The sequence below is a fragment of the Oncorhynchus clarkii genome, chromosome 10 (assembly GCF_045791955.1).
Source record: "Oncorhynchus clarkii lewisi isolate Uvic-CL-2024 chromosome 10, UVic_Ocla_1.0, whole genome shotgun sequence".
NCBI classification, from domain to species: domain Eukaryota; kingdom Metazoa; phylum Chordata; class Actinopteri; order Salmoniformes; family Salmonidae; genus Oncorhynchus; species Oncorhynchus clarkii.
The window spans coordinates 59,560,713-59,580,504 of NC_092156.1; the positions used below are offsets into that span (position 1 = coordinate 59,560,713).

At 42.3% G+C, this 19,792-nt stretch overlaps 2 protein-coding genes across 3 annotated transcripts; both read right to left on the reverse strand.

Moving 5' to 3' along the window:
• Window positions 1–749: 749 nt before the first annotated feature.
• On the reverse strand, window positions 750–9,664 carry LOC139418854 (cytochrome P450 4V2-like). The gene is made up of 11 exons (XM_071168609.1): window positions 9,366–9,664; window positions 6,227–6,339; window positions 5,415–5,500; window positions 4,834–5,024; window positions 4,603–4,672; window positions 4,168–4,294; window positions 3,730–3,903; window positions 3,541–3,643; window positions 2,147–2,281; window positions 1,685–1,864; window positions 750–1,227 (listed from the first exon to the last, which is right to left on the reverse strand). The coding sequence occupies exons 1-11, from the start codon at window positions 9,622–9,624 to the stop codon at window positions 1,058–1,060; spliced, it is 1,608 nt and encodes a 535-aa protein (XP_071024710.1). The 5' UTR covers window positions 9,625–9,664; the 3' UTR covers window positions 750–1,057.
• A 2,561-nt stretch (window positions 9,665–12,225) lies between these two features.
• On the reverse strand, window positions 12,226–19,332 carry LOC139418855 (toll-like receptor 3). Of its 2 annotated transcripts, none has more exons than XM_071168610.1 (5): window positions 19,130–19,332; window positions 18,283–18,778; window positions 17,790–17,987; window positions 15,429–17,281; window positions 12,226–14,431 (listed from the first exon to the last, which is right to left on the reverse strand). In XM_071168610.1, the coding sequence occupies exons 2-5, from the start codon at window positions 18,742–18,744 to the stop codon at window positions 14,203–14,205; spliced, it is 2,742 nt and encodes a 913-aa protein (XP_071024711.1). In that variant the 5' UTR covers window positions 18,745–18,778; window positions 19,130–19,332; the 3' UTR covers window positions 12,226–14,202. The 2 variants fall into 2 exon arrangements, with proteins under 2 accessions (XP_071024711.1, XP_071024712.1); XM_071168611.1 differs by having other exon boundaries at window positions 18,391–18,778; window positions 19,130–19,301.
• Window positions 19,333–19,792: the final 460 nt, after the last annotated feature.

Below are 19,792 nucleotides of genomic sequence, written 5' to 3' on the forward strand. Positions count from 1 at the left end.
ATGCATTTTATAATGCGATTTATAGGGGATTTCAACTCAAAACATTCTTCCCAAGGCTATGCTTGTCTACCCAGACTCATTCATGTTTGCAAGAAAAAGTTGTCTATCCTTTCTTTTGTGAAAAAGATCAAAACCGATTTTGTACGATATCGGGCCTGTTCATTACCATGCTCCTTCCCTGACTTTAGCGTCGAGGACCTGGCATTATGATATTAAAAGGTGACATAGTTCGGCAAGGTTATAATTCAAACCCCCAAAGTAACAAATAAATGCACAAATAAAAATACTCTTATTAAAATATACTATCCAAAGAACAGCTTTGATGTTGGTGAAAATGTTGACATGTTAAAGTAGCAACACATTTTCAAGTTAATAACACATGCCTTATAAATGAAGGTTGTGGTAAAGTGTTATTGGATAGGATAAGTATTCTTGGTAGTATAATTATGTGTTAATATGGTCTGTACCTCAGAAGCAGTGGAGGCTGGTGGGAGGAGCTATAGTAGGAAGGGCTCGTTGTAATGGCTGGAGTAGATTAAATGGAACGGTATCAAACACAAAACTATGGAAACCACCTTTTGACTCTGCTCCATGTATTCCCTTCCAGCCATTACAATGAGCCCGTCCTCCTATAGCTCCTCCCACCAGCCTCCATAAATAAAATAAAAATACCTATCTGAAGTCAATGTTGGGACAATAAATGTTCCCCTAGTTTTCCACTCGTATTTTTCACCTGGAATCTCAAACAATTTTGGATATCAGAAACCTGTTTATGACGATTACAAGAACTTTCTGCGAGTTTTGCAGTCTCGAGTTTTTGATTTTCCTGTTATACAGAGAGAACACAAATGCAATGTAAGCCTATGGGGTAAGGGTTTTATTCGGCCTTGTTTAAATACTTTAAGAATGTTTCCTTCCTTCCTGCCTGGATAGTTAACCTACAGTATTGTGCTATAACTATTTACTTATACCTATCAATTAGTGTTAGATCAGCGATTACTCCCGAGGGAGGAAGGAATGGTCTGTTTTAAAGTATTCAAACAGTTCCCTAGATTATCTAGTGCTGCTGCTTCCTCTTCTCAAGTTTGATCCAGATGCCTTTCTCGGGGCGCAGTATGAGCTCCCCTAGTGGACGGAGGTCCTCGCGCTTCTGACACGCCTCCACGTTGAAGTAGCGCAAGATGGACGCCAGGATCACCTTCTCCTCCATCACGGCAAATCGCTGACCTGAGGGTAGGGATGTAACCAAAGCATGTGAGGATGACATCTTTCATCGGACACACTTTTAATCGTCCATTTTGTTTTCACTATTTCAAATGCCTTATCGTCTTCAACCTTAATCTGTAACCATTATTAAAGTAGGGAGAGCATGTGAGGATGACAACCTCATCGGACACACGTAAACTGAACCACTGTATCAGCAAAACATTTACATAATGTACTGACAAATCATATTCAAAAAATAATCACTCTAAAATGGTTAAATATCACCCCCCCACTGTCGGCCCACTGTCGTAAAAAGTCAATTTGTTCCAAGCTGGTAAAAGATTGCCTGAGATTGATAAATACGAGTGATGTTCTACAACAACGTGACAAATCTTATGTCGTTGATTCTCAAATGTTCTCAAATGTTTGTACTATAGGCGCTATTTAGTTGAATGTCTTGAATGTTTCCTGTTCTCACCGATGCAGTTGCGGAGTCCAGCAGAGAAGGGGATGAAGGCATAAGGATGTCTCCCAACGCAGTTTTCCGGCATGAAGCGTTCCGGGCGGAACTCTTCAGGCTGGGGGAAGTGGCGCGGGTCGCGGTGAAGGGAGTAGGGCATGATGATGGCATTGGCACCTTTGGGAACCTTGAAACCATCTACAGGTGCAAACATGTGAAACAAGTTAGGTTATTAGGTCCACAAAATGTACACGTGAATAAATTAACTAATTAACACAACCACAAAAAAAGAACTAAACAAGATGACTGGAATGGAAAGGCGCTGGCATCTTCCACATGGCACAGGCCACCCGTTGTGAATATGTACATTAATTAGTATGAATTAAAAGTAGTGTATGGCTAAATCCTGTAAATGTAAATCAGTTAGAAAATGAATGACAGACTGAAATAAACATTAATGGTTAAGAAGGTGTCACTCACTGATGTGGCAGTCTTCACAGATGCTGCGGGCGAAGAAGGGGACAGAGGGGAACAGGCGCAGGGACTCTTTGATGACACACTCCAGGTAGTGCAGCTTCTTCAGATCCTCTGTGTTTATTGGCCGGTCGGACACACCTGAGCACGGGGGGGGGGGGGGTAAGAGAAGCGAGTATAGTGACGGGAGACTATGGGATTATAATTACCAAGTACTTCCTGCAGAACCTATGGTCTAGCAGTAATGCGTCCATCTTCTCTAAATACTTCTCCGAGATCAGGGTTCAATCCCAGCGTCTTCTCATTCTGACTGTCTCTCCCACTTACCAGTCACCATTGTCTAAATCAAGTGCAATAAAACTCATTCCACTGAGGGCCGAGTGGCTGTGGGGTTTTCACTCCGCCTTGTACTTGATTGATGAGGAACTCCCCATACTGTACCTGGCTGTCTATGGCTTAACTGAAAGGAAAAAAACTAAAACCTGCAGAAACTAGGCCCTCCATGGAATGCGTTTGACTCTACTGCATACATAATGATAGAACCATGCAAGAAAATGTTGGATTCTGTTGTTTTTTTTTAAACTTAAAATGGCCCCAATTAAGCAAATGTAAAATATTATTTAGGAGTGTTTTTTAAGTGTCATTTTAGGATTTTTTTGCCGTATGGCAACACTGCGACAACGGTAAAAATATCTATATTTTTTTTACCCTAAAAAAACTATTGATAACATACAATTTTTTATTTTCTTATATAAATGAGGTGTTTGAATTATAATTTGATTGTTTTTATTCCTTCACAGTATCATATTTATTTTGTTCTTGTAAAAATAATATACTCTGGCCATATTTATTTTTAAGTAAATAGGATTACTCTGTTATTCACATTTAACAGAATTGTTTTATACACCCATATATAGCAAAAATATTATATTATTACCCAAAAAATACAGAAAATTATGATTTGGCCCCTCTCACCTGAATTGCAGTTCCACTATCGCCCAGATTTGCCGTTTGCCAACAAATGCATTTGGTCAATTTCCCGATAACAAATTCTATGTAAATTGTATTTAATGTTTAATATCACCTCTTAACTAACATGAGATCGAGTTCACATTTTTAATTGCAGGGGAAATGTAAAAATTATTGTTTTATGAGAACAAGGTGAATGGCATGTATGTGCCTGGGAAAGGAAGCCCCATGTGGGTGCATGTCATGTGACTACCAAAGCACATAATTGGCTATTTTACTATTTTACTACCCTCTTCTGTAAAAAGCAATGGTGTTTGTATTTTTTTATTCAGGTAAGCAAGGGGTGAAGAGAAATTATATGTTGCCATACAGCAACAGCAGGCACTAAAGGGTTGAAAAAAAATAAAGGGTTAAAAAGAGGGTTGGATTACCGAACACCTCCTGAAGTTCTTGTTGAACCTTCCTCTGAACCTCTGGATGGGAGCCCAGCAGGTGAATGGCCCAATTCATGGCTGCGGCTGTAGTGTCATGACCCTGTAAGACGGGGACAATAAAAACACCAATGATAAATCTGGAACACATTCTACATGGAGAATGTGATAGTGGTTTTGACCTCTGACCCTGAACATGAAGGTGTCCACTTCCTCCTGGATGTCCTGGTGGGTGAGCTTGTTGCCCTCCTCGTCCGTGGTCTTCAGCAACATGTCCAGGAAGGCCCGCCTCTTCCTCATTCCCTGGTCCGATTCGCTGTCCGACTCGATGTAGGCGATGTATTCCGCCCTCTCGTAGATGACCTGGGGTGTTTTCAGTGAAAACATTTGACGTGTTTCTGAACATTGCAGATAGAAATGTAATGAATAGAGCTGACAGGACTTCTTATTCTATCGTATAGACAATCATTGATGTTCTACACAATGCATTTCTATCTGAACATTCTGTAATGGTCATCCTTCTGAACAGGCCCTTGGCTGGATGAATGGGGTCTGATGGATGACAGCATATTTCCCTGGGTGCAGCTAAATAGTCAAAAGCCCCTTTTTGATTGGCTGATGACTCACATTGGAGGTGAAGGAGTGGAGGACCTTGAGGCTCCTGTTGTGCTCCCAGCCCTCGCCAAAGAAGTTGTAAAACAAGTCAGGCCAGAACCACGGCATCCTCTGTCGCCGTGTGATGATGTCACTCATCCTGGGGACAGTAGGAGGGATGCAAGGTAGAGTAAATTATGTTCATTTGATGCAATTTGATTCCACTCTATTACATTTTCTGCAATTAATATTATCCCCAAACGTCTGTTTATTTGAAACACTTACAGAGTATAACATGTGTGGTACAAGATGGCTACAACTTGCAACCAACTACCAACAGTGCAGACAGAAGGAGAGAGAGAGAGATATGCAGGGACAGGGAGCAATGGTTGGCTGTCAATGCCCTCTACTCCAAAACAAAACCGGGCATGACAACATCTGTCTGTTGCATTCAGGACGAGGACTCACTTGTACACACATTGGACATACTCTGAGTCATAGTTACTCTGAGCGTAGATTTTCTTCCCCATTGCAGTCTCTGAAAGGAAAATCATATGCAGAGATATTTATTGCAAGATTGGTAGCAATTTTGATATATATTTTTAGTTGATTTGAAATGGCCACAAGAATGTGAAATCTTTTTAACCCACTGAGCCTTTGGACCCGCTAGAACCACCCCACATCCAGACCCGGACTCACCACAGATGATGTCGAGAGCACAGAGGGTGATGTGGTTGAAGCAGTTGAAGGGGCCCTTGCCTGCCTCCTTGTCCAGCTTCTCCACCAGCACCTCGGCCTGCTCGTTCATCACCTCCAGGAACTCCGTCAGGATGGAGAAGTGGAAGGTGGGGGTGAGCAACTTCCGCCGCCGCCGCCACTTGACCCCCGTGCTGGGGAGAGGGCGGTGGGGAGCGAGGGAGGATGGGGGGGGAAATAGAGGAAGAGAGAGACAGAGGGGGACAGAGAGAGAGGGTGACAAAGAAAGAGTGAGACAGACAGACAAATAAAGGGAGGGGGAGCAGGGAGAGGGAGATGCAGAACAAGTGACACAGAGAGAGACCGTGTGAGAGAGAGACAAACGATGGAGTTCAGAAAATATGGAGGGAATGTGTTGACTGGAAAGTATTGACGGTTCTCAGAATGTATTGTTCTTTGTCATAAAATAAGGAAGTGTTTTCCCAAGACTTGTCAAAGGCTTATCTAAGAATTCCACGTTCCTATCTTGCGTTATAATACATATTTTCTGTTGTCTCAAATGCGATCTGTTTTGAAACACCCACCTGGTTAGTAGGCCAGTGCCGAGCCAAGGGTGCAGGAACTTGTAAGCATAGGCCTTGTCCATATGAACAGGGTTGTTAAGAACCGTCTACAGAATCGAAAATAATAAATAAAATCAAATAGACAATCAAACAGAAAATAGAATAGAATATGGTTGGCCGGATGTATTTCTCTGAGGGAATGTTGGTCATTGGCATGGCATCATCAACAGACAGTTAACAGCAAATACAAAAAAAATTAAAACCCCAAGTACATCAAAATAATTGTTAAAGTTAATTATTTTTGCTTTAGTAAATTATGATTTTATGGAAAATGCAACACTTCCTCTAGTATAGCCATGCTATTGTTTTTTACTGCTGATCAGTAATTATTTGTTATTCTTCTCTTACTTTTTTGGGGGTATTTTCTTAAAACTGCATTGTTGGTTAAGGGCTTGTAAGTAAGCATTTCATTGTAAGGTTGTATTCGGCGCATGTGACAAATACGTTGATTTTGATTTAGTATTCGATACAGTCTGTGTTTGCATTGGTACGCTTAAACCGAAAACAGCAGGCCAGAATGGGTTTTGCTATTTGATAGCAGTAACCATATATCGGTTGTCAGGCTACCTGTATGTGGTGTAATTACTAACTTATTTATGGAGAGTAGATTTCCATCTCCGGAGTGAAACGATGTAGTGTTCAGTAGACAGAAATGTTGAGGTTTCAAAACAAGTGTGACAACTTGTATGTGTCACCCTATTTAAACATTTTGCAAAACATTCAGGTGTTATGCATCAAGTTGATTCAAGTCAATTCTTTGATTAATAGCCTACCTCAATGGTTTCTGCATGGAACAGAACGAGGAAGGGTACTGGTCCGATCCAAATCTTCAACAGTGGGGAGTCCCTGAACTGCTCTGTGTAGCCAATGACTTGACGGAAGAAATCTGAAGCCAAAGAAAGATAACTCTGAAGTCATTCACTAGTTCATGCTTCTGACTGAGGTAATAGTAGATACATACAGTTGAAGTCGGAAGTTTAAATACACTTAGGTTGGAGTCATTAAAAATCGTTTTTCAACCACTCCACAAATTTCTTGTTAACAAACTATAGTTTTGGCAAGTCGGTTGGGACATCTACTTTGTGCATGACACCAAGTAATTTTTTCCAACAATTGTTTACAGACAGAGTGAATTATAAGAGAAATATTCTATCACAATTCCAGTGAGTCAGAAGTTTACATACACTAAGTTGACTGTGCCTTAAAACAACTTGGAAAATTCCAGAAAATGATGTCATGGCTTTAGAAGGTTCTGATAGGCTAATTGACATCATTTGAGTAAATTGGAGGTGTACCTGTGGATGTATTTCAAGGCCTACCTTCAAACTCAGTGCCTCTTTGCTTGACATCATGGGAAAAAAATAATAATAATTGTAGACCTCCACAAGTCTGGTTCATCATTGGGAGCAATTTCCAAATGCCTGAAGGTACCACGTTCATCTGTACAAACAATAGTACGCAAGTGTAAACACCATTGGACCACGCAGCCGTCACACCGATCAGGAAGAAGACGCGTTCTGTCTCCTAGAGATGAACGTACTTTGGCGCGAAAAGTGCAAATCATTCCCAGAACAACAGCAAAGAACCTTGTGAAGATGCTGGAGGAAACAGGTACAAAAGTATCTATATCCACAGTAAAACGAGTCCAATATCGACATAACATGAAAGGCCGCTCAGCAAGGAAGAAGCCACTGCTCCCAAACCACCATAAAAAAGCCAGACTACGGTTTGCAACTGCACATGGGGACAAAGATCAGACATTTTGGAGAGATGTCCTCAGGTCTGATTAAACAAAAATAGAACCGTTTGGCCAGAATGACCATCGTTATGTTTGGAGGAACACCATCTCAACCGTGAAGCATGGGGGTGGCAGCATCATGTTGTGGGGGTGCTTTGCTGCAAGAGGGACTGGTGCACTTCACAAAATAGATGGCATCATGAGGTAGGAAAATTATGTGAATATATTGAAACAACATCTCAAGACATCAGTCAGGAAGTTAAAGCTTGGTCGCAAATGGGTCTTCCAAATGGACAATGATCCCAAGCATACTTCCAAAGTTGTGGCAAAATGGCTTAAGGACAACAAAGTCAAGGTATTGGAGTGGCCATCACAAAGCCCTGACCTCAATCCTATAGAAAATATGTGGGCAGAACTGAAAAAAATGTGTGTGAGCAAGGAGGCCTACAAACCTGACTCAGTTACACCATCTCTGTCAGGAGGAATGGGCCAAAATTCACCCAAGTTATTGTGGGAAGCTTGTGGAAGGCTACCCGAAACGTTTGACCCAAGTTAAACAATTTAAATGCAATGCTACCAAATACTAATTGGGTGTATGTAAACTTCTGACCGACTGGGAATGTGAAGAAATAAAAGTTGAAATAAATCATTCTCTCTACTATTATTCTGACATTTTACAAGTGGTGATCTTAACTGACCTAAGACAGGGAATTTTTACCTGGATTAAATGTCAGGAATGATGAAAAACTGAGTTTAAATGTATTTGGCTAAGGTGTATGTAAACTTCCAACTTCAACTGTATGTAGGTAGATTGGGAGAGCAATGAATGACTGAATGATTGAGTGAGTGTTCGAAGCTCCCCTCCCTAAACTACTGTCCTCTCGTCTCTCTTCCCTTCTCCTCGGTCCTCTCTTCCCACGTCTCCTCTCCTTGCTCAATTCCGGCGTTGAACTACAGTGCGATCCCTATGAGGGGGTATGTGCCTTCAATCTCTGGTATGGACTTCATCTCCCTCCATTTATACAGGTAACTGCTGAGTAGCTGGTAGGTGACGTAGGTCAGCATTGCAAAGAAGAGGCTCACCCCCAGCAGTTCCAAATTGTAAGCCCCCAAAACAATCACCATCTCTGGGTAGTACGTGGCCGTAACAACCTCGCTGGATGTCTGAAACCTGCTGGCTTCACCTGTCAGGTGGACTTTAATCCTGACCTGTTTCCCAAATGTCCCTGTCATTCCGGCTACTAGTTATGATGAATGATTAACCAATAGCGAGGGGGTTGACTGTAAACATGGATGTTTATTAAGGGACACTATTTTTGTCATGCACACGCATACACACAGAAACACTTAAATATGCAAACATGGACAAATATTGAATACAGTTGTGATGTTTCACTTGGAAATAATAATTTTAGATGTTGCTTACAATGCTGCCCTGCACATTTATAATTCTCTAGAATCTAGATCGATGCTTCCTCTTTATGAAGTTATAGAAGAAGAAAAACCATAGCTTTAAATAGTAGCTTTTTAATAGTAGCTTTTCAAACCATAGCTTTAATAGTTGGTCGCCCATTCCTTGCCAGTAAAGTTGGGCCCTCTAATGTATTGCACAGTCACAAGGTCTAATGCCCCGTATACATCTCATTACTCCATACTTCATTTTCACGCAATCTTGTCCAGCTACTGGACGGAGAGCATAGGGTTTCACAACGCAAAACAAGATGGAGGCTAGTCTCTCGTCAGAGATCGCATTTATTTTGGGAGATTGCAAAATATGACCTTTTCATTCAAGACAGGATAAACATATTGTTTCAGGTGATAATAAAACATGTTTTGTCAAGTTACTTTTTCTCAACTTGTTTCTCTAACTTCTAGCAAGTCACGCTAGAGTACAGATTAGCTAGCTAGCTAGCTAGCTAGCTAGCTAAAAGCAAGGCTAGGTTGACTATACTGTAGCTAGCAACTGCCACCTAATAATTATCAAAAACAAGCGTCAGTACCATCACAATAAGCTTAACAAGTTAACAAGTACTTCTTCAAGTTATTATGGAAAGGCTAGCATCATTTGTCATCATGGTTAGAACCCAAATGTTAAACTAATAAAAGCAACCCCTCTTCAAAATACCCTTCTCGACTCCTTTCCCCCCCTCTCCTCATAACCTCTCCTCTCTCACCTCCGGCGTTGGATTTGAACTGCAGTGCGTTCCCTATGAGGGGGTATGTGCCTTCAATCTCTGGTATGGGCTTCATCTCCCTCCATTTATACAGATAACTGCTGAGTAGCTGGTAGGTGGCGTAGGTCAGCATTGAAACGAAGAGGCTCACCCCCAGCAGCCCCAACGTGTAAGCCCCCAAAACTATCGCCATCTCTGGGTAGTACGTGGCCTTAACAACCTCCAAATTAATGTCTGAGACCTGCTGGATACACTTCATATCAGGTGGACTTTAATCCTGACCTGTTCCCCACTTTTCCCTGATATCCCGGCCTCTAGTTAAGAATGATTAACCAGTAGGGAAGGGGTAAGAGGTAAACCTGGATGTTCATCAAAAGATAGTATTTTGTACTGTCATGCACCCACATGTAGTACACAGGACAAAAAAAGTATGAAAATGTATGCACTCGCTATTTATTGTAAGTTGTTCTGCTAAAGGACTAAAATGTAAAATACAAATGTAAACATGCAGACACAGACAGGTGCACACACACACACACACACACACACACACACACACACACACACACACACAGATGATAACTCCCTATCATAACACAGTAACGTTTTATTCACAGACAGTTATAAACCAAAACATGGTTAAAACGATCATTTTTATATCATGGATGGTCAGTCCTTGAATCAATAGCTATGTCTATAAAGTTGAGTGGTTACATTTTCCAGCCCAATCAGCTTTTTACCAAAACAGTGGCAGCTTGACCGCTGTTGTTGTTGTATGAACGGCAGATTGCATCTTTAAAGTGGGGGGGGCTCCAAAATATTTAGGAGTCACACCAGGTCTGAAGAAGTTGCCGTGCAACGAATCTCCATACAGCAACCATGCAGACAATATATTGTGTTAATGAGAACAGCCTAATTTCTAGGACATTTGGGACAAACAGATTAACGTGATTCACCATTCAAATTGGATATTGTATTCACATATCTTTTGAATCAATTTATTTATTTTTCTTTCTTTAATGCTACAAATGTATTTCCTAAAGATATTATGGATGGCATAATTTAAGTCTTCATGGTTAGAATCTTCCCAGTGCTGAATTGATAAAAAGCACACCCTCTTCAAAATTCTCATTATTCTTATATAGAAAAAAAAGGTATACACCTTACCTCTCGCATTACCTTTAAATGACAGAGTACTGCCCAGAAACAGGTAGCTTGGACTTATCCCTGGTATTGGTTTCATCTGGGTCCATCTGTGCAGAGAGCTGCTGAGGAACTGCCAGGTGAAGACGCCGGTCAATATGGTCAGGAGTAAGACCAAAACGATCGAACCAATCAGCACCGATATCCACAGTCATCTTGGTTAGTTAGGTGGTGGTCCAATATTGACTCATAAATGTACATTTGCTTCAGAGTCTCATTCTTTCGCAATAGCAGACAAAAGGTTCCGTGTAATTATGGAAAGATATCCAACCACTGACCTTGTAATGCTCCTTGGTCAGTGGTTGGTCAGAAGTCGGGTAGGCTACCCCTACGAGTACCCCTGAAGTGAGCCACAATAGCAGGCTACTAATACAGTCAACTTGCTTAGGATGCAGGCCCCCTTGGCAAGCCACAGTGAGATGCCCCTAAAAAAGGGGTGTTACTTTTGTAGTGAATGAAGGGGGAAGAGCTATGATTGAAGCTTGAAAAAAGTATAAAATCGGGAAAAGGGGCCCACTTGCAATCCCCAAAACAAATCGGGTGGGTGTTGGACTTCCAATGAAGGCCTTGGATACTTTGCAATCTAAGGAGGGAGGGGGGTCTGGGCTTGAACTAGCAACCCGGCAGCGTAAGTGTCATTTGGGCCTCTAAGGTCTTAAGGTCCAGACCTCTTGGAAGGACTTTGTGATATCACACAAGGGAACATTTCATTCTTAGGATATATATTTTTTTAATCAATAGTACATTTCCATACTCTATACCCCGCCAACTCAACTCTGGACCTGGAAGCCAGTTTTACTGGATTTTTTCATTGTTCCCTTCTAATCAGGGACTGATTTAGACCTGGGACACCAGGTGTGCACAATTAATTATCAGGTAGAACAGAAAACCATCAGGCTCCGGATCTCGTGGGGTAAGAGTTGATGACCCCTGCTCTATACTATTTCCAAACATTTCCGACACACATAAAGGACTCTGGCAAGACTAGCCCTTGGTGGCAAGACTAGCCCTTGGTGGCAAGACTAGCCCTTGGTGGGCTAAAAGAGATCCGAATAAATAAGCATAGTCCAATGTGTCCCCCCAAGCATATACAAATAGGGTAATATCACGTAGAGTATAATAAAGAACTGATGAATTACTGGCTGCTTATGAATGAAAATATGATTGTAATGATGTTGAATCGATGTGGTAAACTGCTTGGATTTCTTTTTTTCCCACCCAACTTTGAACCTAAATCCAATGACATGGTGAATTGTTTTTGTTGATTTGACGTTGACAACTCAACCAATTGTAAATCAAGACTAGATTTTAAAATGATGTTTGTGCCCAGTGGGAGTGTTCATTATCAATTGAACCAGGGGAGAAGGTTAATCTACCAGCTGTATCTCGGTAGCAATTAGCCTGTGAATGAGGTTGTTGCTAATATAAATCCAACACGTGTGAGAAAGGACAGTGTTTATCCCTTTTTCCTCCCTTTCTTAATCCACAAACCCTTGAAGTAATCCTCCTTTCTTTAAAATTAGCAAAGTTTAGTTATTCCTCTCCTTTAAAAAAAATGTAAGTTAAGGAATGTTTTAAGTTACCCTTACTGTCAGGTTCCCATAGTTCCTGTGCCGTTGGTTAGAAGTCCATTTTAAGGATGAGGCCCGAAGCTGGCTAGTTTTTGAAATGCTTTTTTATTTTTTAAGTTATTCCTCGAAATAAAAAGAAAACAGGAGAATGTCACATTTAAAACCTAGCTTTTTCTCGACCACTTGAGGGCAGAGGATTTCAGTTCATTTGTTAATTTTTTCACAAAGTTTTGAAGTAAAGACTAATAATACGAATGGCAGAATCCAACAGATGGAAAAAAACAGAATGTGTTCAAATATACTTGCAGTTCACTCAAATCAACACTACGTCTCATGCGACAAATACAAAGAGATTTTGGTGGAACCATACTCTATTAAACAAAATTGGAACTTTCAAGTAAGTGTACAAAAGTGCTGAAACAAATATATTTAAATATAGAGTTGTCCCAAACCCCTAACCTGAAATTACCTAATTAAAGCAGTTCCCACAGTGGAAAAACAAGAATATGTAGGTTTGTTAAAGTTCTAAATTCATCTGACATTTTGGTTATGAAGAGAACATTACATGGTTAATGAGTGCAATAGTGGGTTATTTTTCAGTGTAGTTGTAATACTCCTGCTAGCAATACTAAAGTAATGCTGTAAAATAACCCTACTGTAATTGACCATGAAACCACATTTTAAAGCATTTTGTTAAGTCAATGATCTACTCTGTCAGTGATCTGCAAATCACCTTGTAAATAACTACTCATTATGATTTGTAGATCAGTCAACGATCAGCGGCAGCTCTCTGCACAGATGGACCCAGATGAAACCAATCATGGTTTCAATTGACTGATAATTCACTTACAATTGGTGATATGTGTTTTTTCTTACCAAGCTAAATGACGTTAGATAATTTAGCTTGCTAAGAATTTTTTTTATTTCATCAATCATTTAGCTTGGTAAGAAAAAACACATCTTCTATTTGAAAAAATATTTTTCTTATCAATTCCTCAATATTCTAAGATATTTAGGCTTGCTTAGATTTCACCTTTTGCATGTCACTCGGCTACTGAAACAGTACACTTACTTTCTCATTCAGCGGTTAAATGAGACGTGCAATATTGCACACTTTCTAGTGTACACTTCCTTGTATCCTCGACCATTGTTTGAAACCTACAGTATTGTACTTTCAAGTACACTTCCTTAAAATCTTAGCCACTGAATGAAAGCTGCAGTAGTGCACACCGCTAACTTGACTCTGAACCATACAATGAGAGCAACAGTTTTGCACACTTTCCACACCCTTGCACTCACTGTCATTATTTAAGAAATATAGCCAAGTATTACATAAACGTAATAATACCGTCGGCAAGCGCAGGGCTCTCCAGAGGGTGGTGTGGTCAGATGTCCTGGAGGGCACACTGCCTGCCCTCCAGGACATCTACAGCACCCGGTGTCACAGGAAGGCCAAGAAGATCATCAAGGACCTCAGCCACCTGAGCCACGGCCTGTTCACCCGCTACAGTCTAGAAGGCAGAGACGGTACAGGTGCATCAAAACCGAGAGACTGATAAAACAGCTTCTATCTCCAGGCCTTCGGACTGTTAAACAGTCACCACTAGCCGGCCTCCGCCCAGTATCCCGCTCTGAACTTTAGTCACTGTTACTAGCAGGCTACCACCTGGTACTCTACCCTGCACCTTAGAGTCATTGAACACTGGTTGCTATAATAATGTTACATCCTGTTTGACACACTTCATATGTACAGTATATACTGTATTCTAGTCAAGGCTTATCCAATTGAACTACTGCCGTGCACACCTTTTCTATTCATATAGTGTCCATACACACCATCAAATGCATACAGTATATATTCATATTCCAAACTCTGACATTTCTTTCTTTACATTTTGGGGATTTGTTTGTATTGCTAGGTATTACTGCACTGTTGGAGCTAGAAACATAAGCATTTCACTGAACCTGTGATAACATCTGGAAAATGAGTACGCAACCAATATATTTGATTTGGCTGAAGTAAAATTGTCAGTACACTTCTAAGCATAATGGCATGGAGAAAGTTACTGCACTCGATTGGTGGTGCCCAGGGCGATGCGGAGCCTCTGGTGGAAGGCGGGCACCCTCTCCCTCTGCAGGGGCCAGTTGAGGAGGCAATTTGGACGAAGCATGCCCCTGCGCAGGAGCAGACAGTGGGACAACTTGTAGTCCTGCACGTCCTCCAGGAAGACCAGCACCACCGAGTCCCGGCTGTCCTCGATCACCTGGTGCAGGGCGTGGTGGGCCATGAACCTGGGGTGGAAAGGGAGAGAATGGTGGGAGGTGAGGGGAGGAGAGTGAAAGGAAATGGGAGGAAGTGGTTTCCAGGGAGAGGAAAGGGGAGAAACGCAGAGAGACAGAAGAGGGCATTTGTCAGAGCGGGCAAATAAAAGAGGCTCAAAGTACCGAAGCATAACAGGAATTACATTTCAGATCTCAATCATATACATGTAACACTTATCCAGAGAGACTTGCAATCAAATCAATCAAAAGGGTGAAACATGAACATAGAATAAAATACAATCAATGAATGGCAACATTTAACACTGGTTTATACTGTACTGTTAGAGCAGCTTTCAAGAACACAGATTAAGCCAATAACCTCAACACTTCAAGGGTTTAGACAGAAACACCTGCCTTGGATCAGTGCTGTGGTGATACTTTAAATGTTCATTCTTCACTTAGACATTCTTTGAGCATTATGGTCCATAGCCAAAAAAAAAAGGTAATGAGTTCAGAATAATTGTATTTTACATTTGTCATTTAGCAGACGCTCATATCCACAGCGACTTGAGTTGTGGGTGTACTTACATAGTTTACACATTAATAGAATCTTTCGAATTATTATTGAACTGATCGTTTTTTTTCAATGAAGAAATGGTTATCCAGACGCTGAGAGAATTTTCTGTGTAAAATGTTTTTTTTTTACTGCTCGTTTGGGTTTCATATCTTCTTCCAGAATTGCCCAAACTCACTTACCCACTTCACACAGTCTCCACTTCCCCTGTTTGAGTAAAACTTGTCCAGTTCAATTTTAAAACAGAAAAATCATGGTATTATTACTATAATAACACATTAAAACGTCAACATGATTTACTTTCATTTCCTGAAATAAATATCCCTGCAGATTTTCCAACCACTGTCCTTATCAATGTTCTCTTTTTCCATGACCAGTGACCACACATGCTCTACCAATGTTTATGTAACGTGAATGTTCGGAAAAAAATATATCTATGTTCATTCTACTTACTGTCGACACATGGAGTCTTCGAGAAGAGTTTCGGTGACCACAAATAGTATTTTCCTGGACCTTCTCATATTCTCCACAATGGACTCCAGTCGCGAATCACCTGGCACTGCATCTCGATCCTGCAGATAAAATGTATACCCCTGTTCGTCCTCTAGAGGGAGCAAGCTTCGTTCCACCCAGGTTTTATCCTTTGCAGCATGAATGACGTACGCGTCGTAGTTGAACTCTCTCCCCTCCCCGGAACTGGCGTCGCTCAATCCGAGCGTACGGTTGATCAGAACGTTCCAGTAGAACTGAATCCTCCAACCCTGGAAGCGCACTAGGAGTGAGGTCACCATTAAAGTCAGGACCGCAGTGCTGGTGAGCACGTAGAGCGCCTGGAATGGTGTCATGTCCTGGCAGGAGAGCCTGTCAAACTCCATGATCGAGCGGTTGTAGTAGGCTTGCGGCGTGTTGCACACATACTCATCCCTGAGGCCCGGCACACTGGCGTTTGTTCCGTTCAGCCACGCCACAAACCACAGGATGCTCTCGCAGGTGCAGTCGAACGGGTTCTTCTCCATGACCAGCTGGCTGAGGTTGGCCAAAGCCGGCCCAAACACTTCCTTCCTCACCGACGTGATTAGGTTCTTCTGGAGCCGAAGCACCCGGAGCGACCCCAAGTCGTTGAAGACTGAGTCCCTGAGTTGGTTCAGAATGTTCCCACTGAGGCTGAGCTCTTGAAGGTTGGTTAATCCATGAAGGGCCTCATCGGGGATCTCATCCAGACCATTGAAGTCCATCTCCAGGGCAACAAGGCTGCGGAGCCCCCTAAGAAACAGCACCGGCCCACCTGGGTTAGCACTCTTCCACAGCCGGGCCAAGTTGTTGTGCTGAAACTTCAGCACCTTCAGATTCTCTAGTCCATCAAGAAGATCAATTTTTATGTTGGCGATGTTGTTGTTGCTGAGGTCCAGGATGGTGAGGTTGGACAGAGGCTTGAACGGAGAGGTATTCATATACAGGGTGCTGGTCAGAGCTCTCCCCAGCATCAGAGTCCTGAGAGCGGGCACATGGACAAACGACATAGGGCTGAGGATGAGCTTCTGGTTGCCGTTAGAGAGGTAGATCTCCTGTAGCTGGCCCAAACCCTGGAACTCTTTCCCCGTCAGGGTCTGGGAGATGGAGTTGTTGCCCAGCAGAAGGGTGGTGAGATTGCCCAGGCTGGAGAAGGCTCCAGGGTCTAGACGGGAGATTGCTGTGCTTGTAAGCTTTAGCATAAGAAGTGGTGAACCTGCGAGGGACACAAAGGTCTGGTTGGTGATGATTTTGAGCGACATGCAGCTGGTCCTACTCAGGTGGAGTTGGCGGAGACTCATCAAACCCGCAAAGGTGAGCACCGAGATGTTTCGAAAGGCAGTATTCTCCATGCTCAGGCTCTCCAGTGCCCTTAGTGGCTGGAAGGAGAAGTCGTCGATAATAGGGTAAGAAGAAGTGCGACTCTTCACCAGCGCCATATTCAGGTTGAGCCGTGTCAGATACCCCAGCCCGTTGAAAGTGTTCTTAGTCAGGCGCTTGAGGTTGTTCTGCTCCAGAGAAAGAACTTCCAGCATGGACAGCCACTGGAAAGAACCATCCCCGATCTTAGCTATGCTGTTGTGGGATAGATCCAAAGTAGTGAGGTGGGTCTTCCCCAGGCCTTTGAAGGTGGTGTTGTCTAGTGTAACTAGCTGTGTCTTTTGGAGGGAGAGGCTGCGGATCGCTGTCCCAGAAAGCTCTGTGCAGAGTTTAGACGTGAGTGAAGGGCCAAGTTTGCTCCCATTCATGACTAACTCATATATGCTTGCAATGGGCTTCAAGCAATCAGGCTCAAACTGCAAGGGGGGGGAAAAAACACTGATTAGTTGCTGCACAAGATGCTGCCATAGACTGTAGATACGTTGTCAAACTGGTTCAATCAATGTTGTTTCCATGTAATTTCAACTAAATTACGTTGAACCAACGTGGAATAAATGTTGAATTGTGGCAAGTGAGCTGTGGAGTCTGTGGCAAGTGAGCTGTCGCATTATTACAATCTTTCTTGTGCGGCGTTGAGTGATCCCGTTTTCACTATCATTGTATTTGTCCGGACCCTGCCTTGCTCTGTTCCTCTTTTTCCTAATTTGGCATCAATTAGTTTAATATGAAAATGTTGGTTCAAAATGCCCTAGATGTTAATTTGGTGGCTTTGCACTACGCCTAGAAAATAAGAGAGGAAACACTGAAGGGATCTTGACAACCTAAACAAAAGGTGTGATTGGTTGAGCATGGTGCTTATTCCTAGTGTCAGCAGCTGAGAGCATTAACATCCTTTTATTTCCCATTTCACAGGATCTTTTGTACCTTTGCTAGAGTTGTTAGATTCGACAGGTGGAGGACTCGTAGGGATGAGGAATTACTGAGAAAATAGAAGTCATCCTTTTTGAAGGTTGATATGCTGTTGCTAGACAAGATGAGAGTCACCAGGCTTGGAAGCTGAAGGCGGGTGCCCAAGTTGGCTGTCTTCAGGTCATTTTTGGACACGTCCAGCAGTGTCAGACTCTGGTGAAAAATGGAAAGATATTCTAAGAGGGTTTGAGAGAAAATGTAACTGAGGCAACTGCAATCAAATCATAATTTGCCTATGGTTTAGGCTTGAAAGAGAATAACCCAAATCCATTTCATGGTAAATGAAAGAAAGAAAATAAAATGGTTCCAAAATATTGTCCTGCAGAGTCAAGAGCATCCCCCCCGCTCTCTCATCTGTATCATCATCTAGTACTGTATATCACCATTATCAACACATCCACAACCCCTGCCATCCTTGTCTTCACCATGACACCAGGCAGATCCCTACCTGTAAGGCAGCAAAGGGCTCTCCCCGTAGCTTCAACCTGTTGCCAGCCAGGTTAAGCTCTGTCAGATTGGTGCAGTTGCTCAGGTCCTTCTCTTTCAGCCAATGTACCTCGTTGTGCTGTACGGTCAGTGTCCTCAGCAGGCCCAGGGTCTGACACAGGCTGTCCTCCAGCTTGGTGAGGCTGTTGAAGCCCACATCCAGGTGCACAAGCCCAGGGTAAGTGGCCAGCGATGCTGGGGGTAGCTCCACCAGCCTGTTGTGGGAGACATCCAGGCCGGTGATATTCCAGGGCAGGTTGGGAGGGATCTCCTTGAGGCGGAGGTGGCTGCAGTCCGCCCAGCCGTTTCGCACCTGGCATTCGGATTTCTGACGCTTTTGAGAGGCGTGGCATAGGGTAGGGCCAGTGATGAGGTCACCCAGATTGACAGCCAATAGAATGAGGATTATATCTGGCCAATTCATGGCTTCAGATGGTTTTAACAGCGTTTCATAAAAACTGCAAAAGAAATGGATAGGTATATAGTAAGCAGAGCTATATAAAGAGTCAAATTATTTGTCTATTAATATTTGTGAACAGGTTTGGCAACGTATTTTTGTATGGTGATTTATCATGAGTCATCAGCGACAGAGAGAGAAAACACACATAGCTTCTCCCATATAGTAATACAGTTGCACTATCAGAACCATTGTGTCATCTTGCACACAAGATAATCACAATCTACATTTTCATAAATTGAAACAGTTAAACTGACAACTGCTGAAAAACTCTGCAGAGCAAAATAAACTACACATTGGCTACAGAAACCTATTTCGATTCTAATATTTGAAAGAAGAAAACTGAACATACCAGATGTCGTTTATTGAGACGGAGAGTGTTGCTCGTCAGTCATTTTGAACGTAAAAGTTGCAGAGTTATATACACGGTAAATCCGAGGAAGCATAGAAGGCTATGTGACATGAACAGCTGCAGACTGTTGTGGAAGTGAAATGACACGGATCCGCATATCTGTAGCGGTGCGTTGTTCCGTCAGACCACGTGCTGGCCCACAGACAATTTTTAATTTCTTCAAAAACGAAACTGGCAAGGAGTCAAAGTTTGTGGGTACATTTGGATCTTTGGCGGCCACTTTCGGTGTTGGCGGGATGGCATTGGAAAGATGACCTAAACAACTGTGCAAACCTTTTAAAGGCATCACCTTTGAAAGTTTCTGGTTCATGTCCGGGTCTGTGTCAATGTACTTTAATAGACATGCAGTTATCAGTCATATAAAATATGAATTATGTTTAGAAGATAGTTTTCCATAAATGTGTATTTTTTTTGCTCACTGTTAGGACACTTGAAGTAAGCCTATAGTGAAACATGTGCGTCGCTTTCATTGCCCATCCAATTACACAATAGTCTTGTGTAATTTAACTGTCTAGGGGCCACTTTCACAGACTTCCCCCACTAGCCTAGCTTTTTGCCTTTCGATTAAAATATATATATATACAGTGGGGAGAACAAGTATTT

Excerpts from the sequence above, each read along its gene's own strand:
- LOC139418855 (XM_071168610.1), bottom strand. The coding sequence starts at position 18,744 with ATGAATTGGCCAGATATAATCCTCATTCTATTGGCTGTCAATCTGGGT. Across the intron at positions 17,988-18,282 it reads AGCCCTTTGCTGCCTTACAG|AGTCTGACACTGCTGGACGT; the intron begins GTAGGGATCTGC and ends ATTTTTCACCAG. Across the intron at positions 14,432-15,428 it reads GAAGACTCCATGTGTCGACA|GTTCATGGCCCACCACGCCC; the intron begins GTAAGTAGAATG and ends TTTCCACCCCAG.
- LOC139418854 (XM_071168609.1), bottom strand. The coding sequence starts at position 9,624 with ATGAAGTGTATCCAGCAGGTCTCAGACATTAATTTGGAGGTTGTTAAG. Across the intron at positions 6,340-9,365 it reads GTTCAAATCCAACGCCGGAG|ATTTCTTCCGTCAAGTCATT; the intron begins GTGAGAGAGGAG and ends CTTTGGCTTCAG. Across the intron at positions 4,673-4,833 it reads TGCTCTCGACATCATCTGTG|AGACTGCAATGGGGAAGAAA; the intron begins GTGAGTCCGGGT and ends TTTTCCTTTCAG.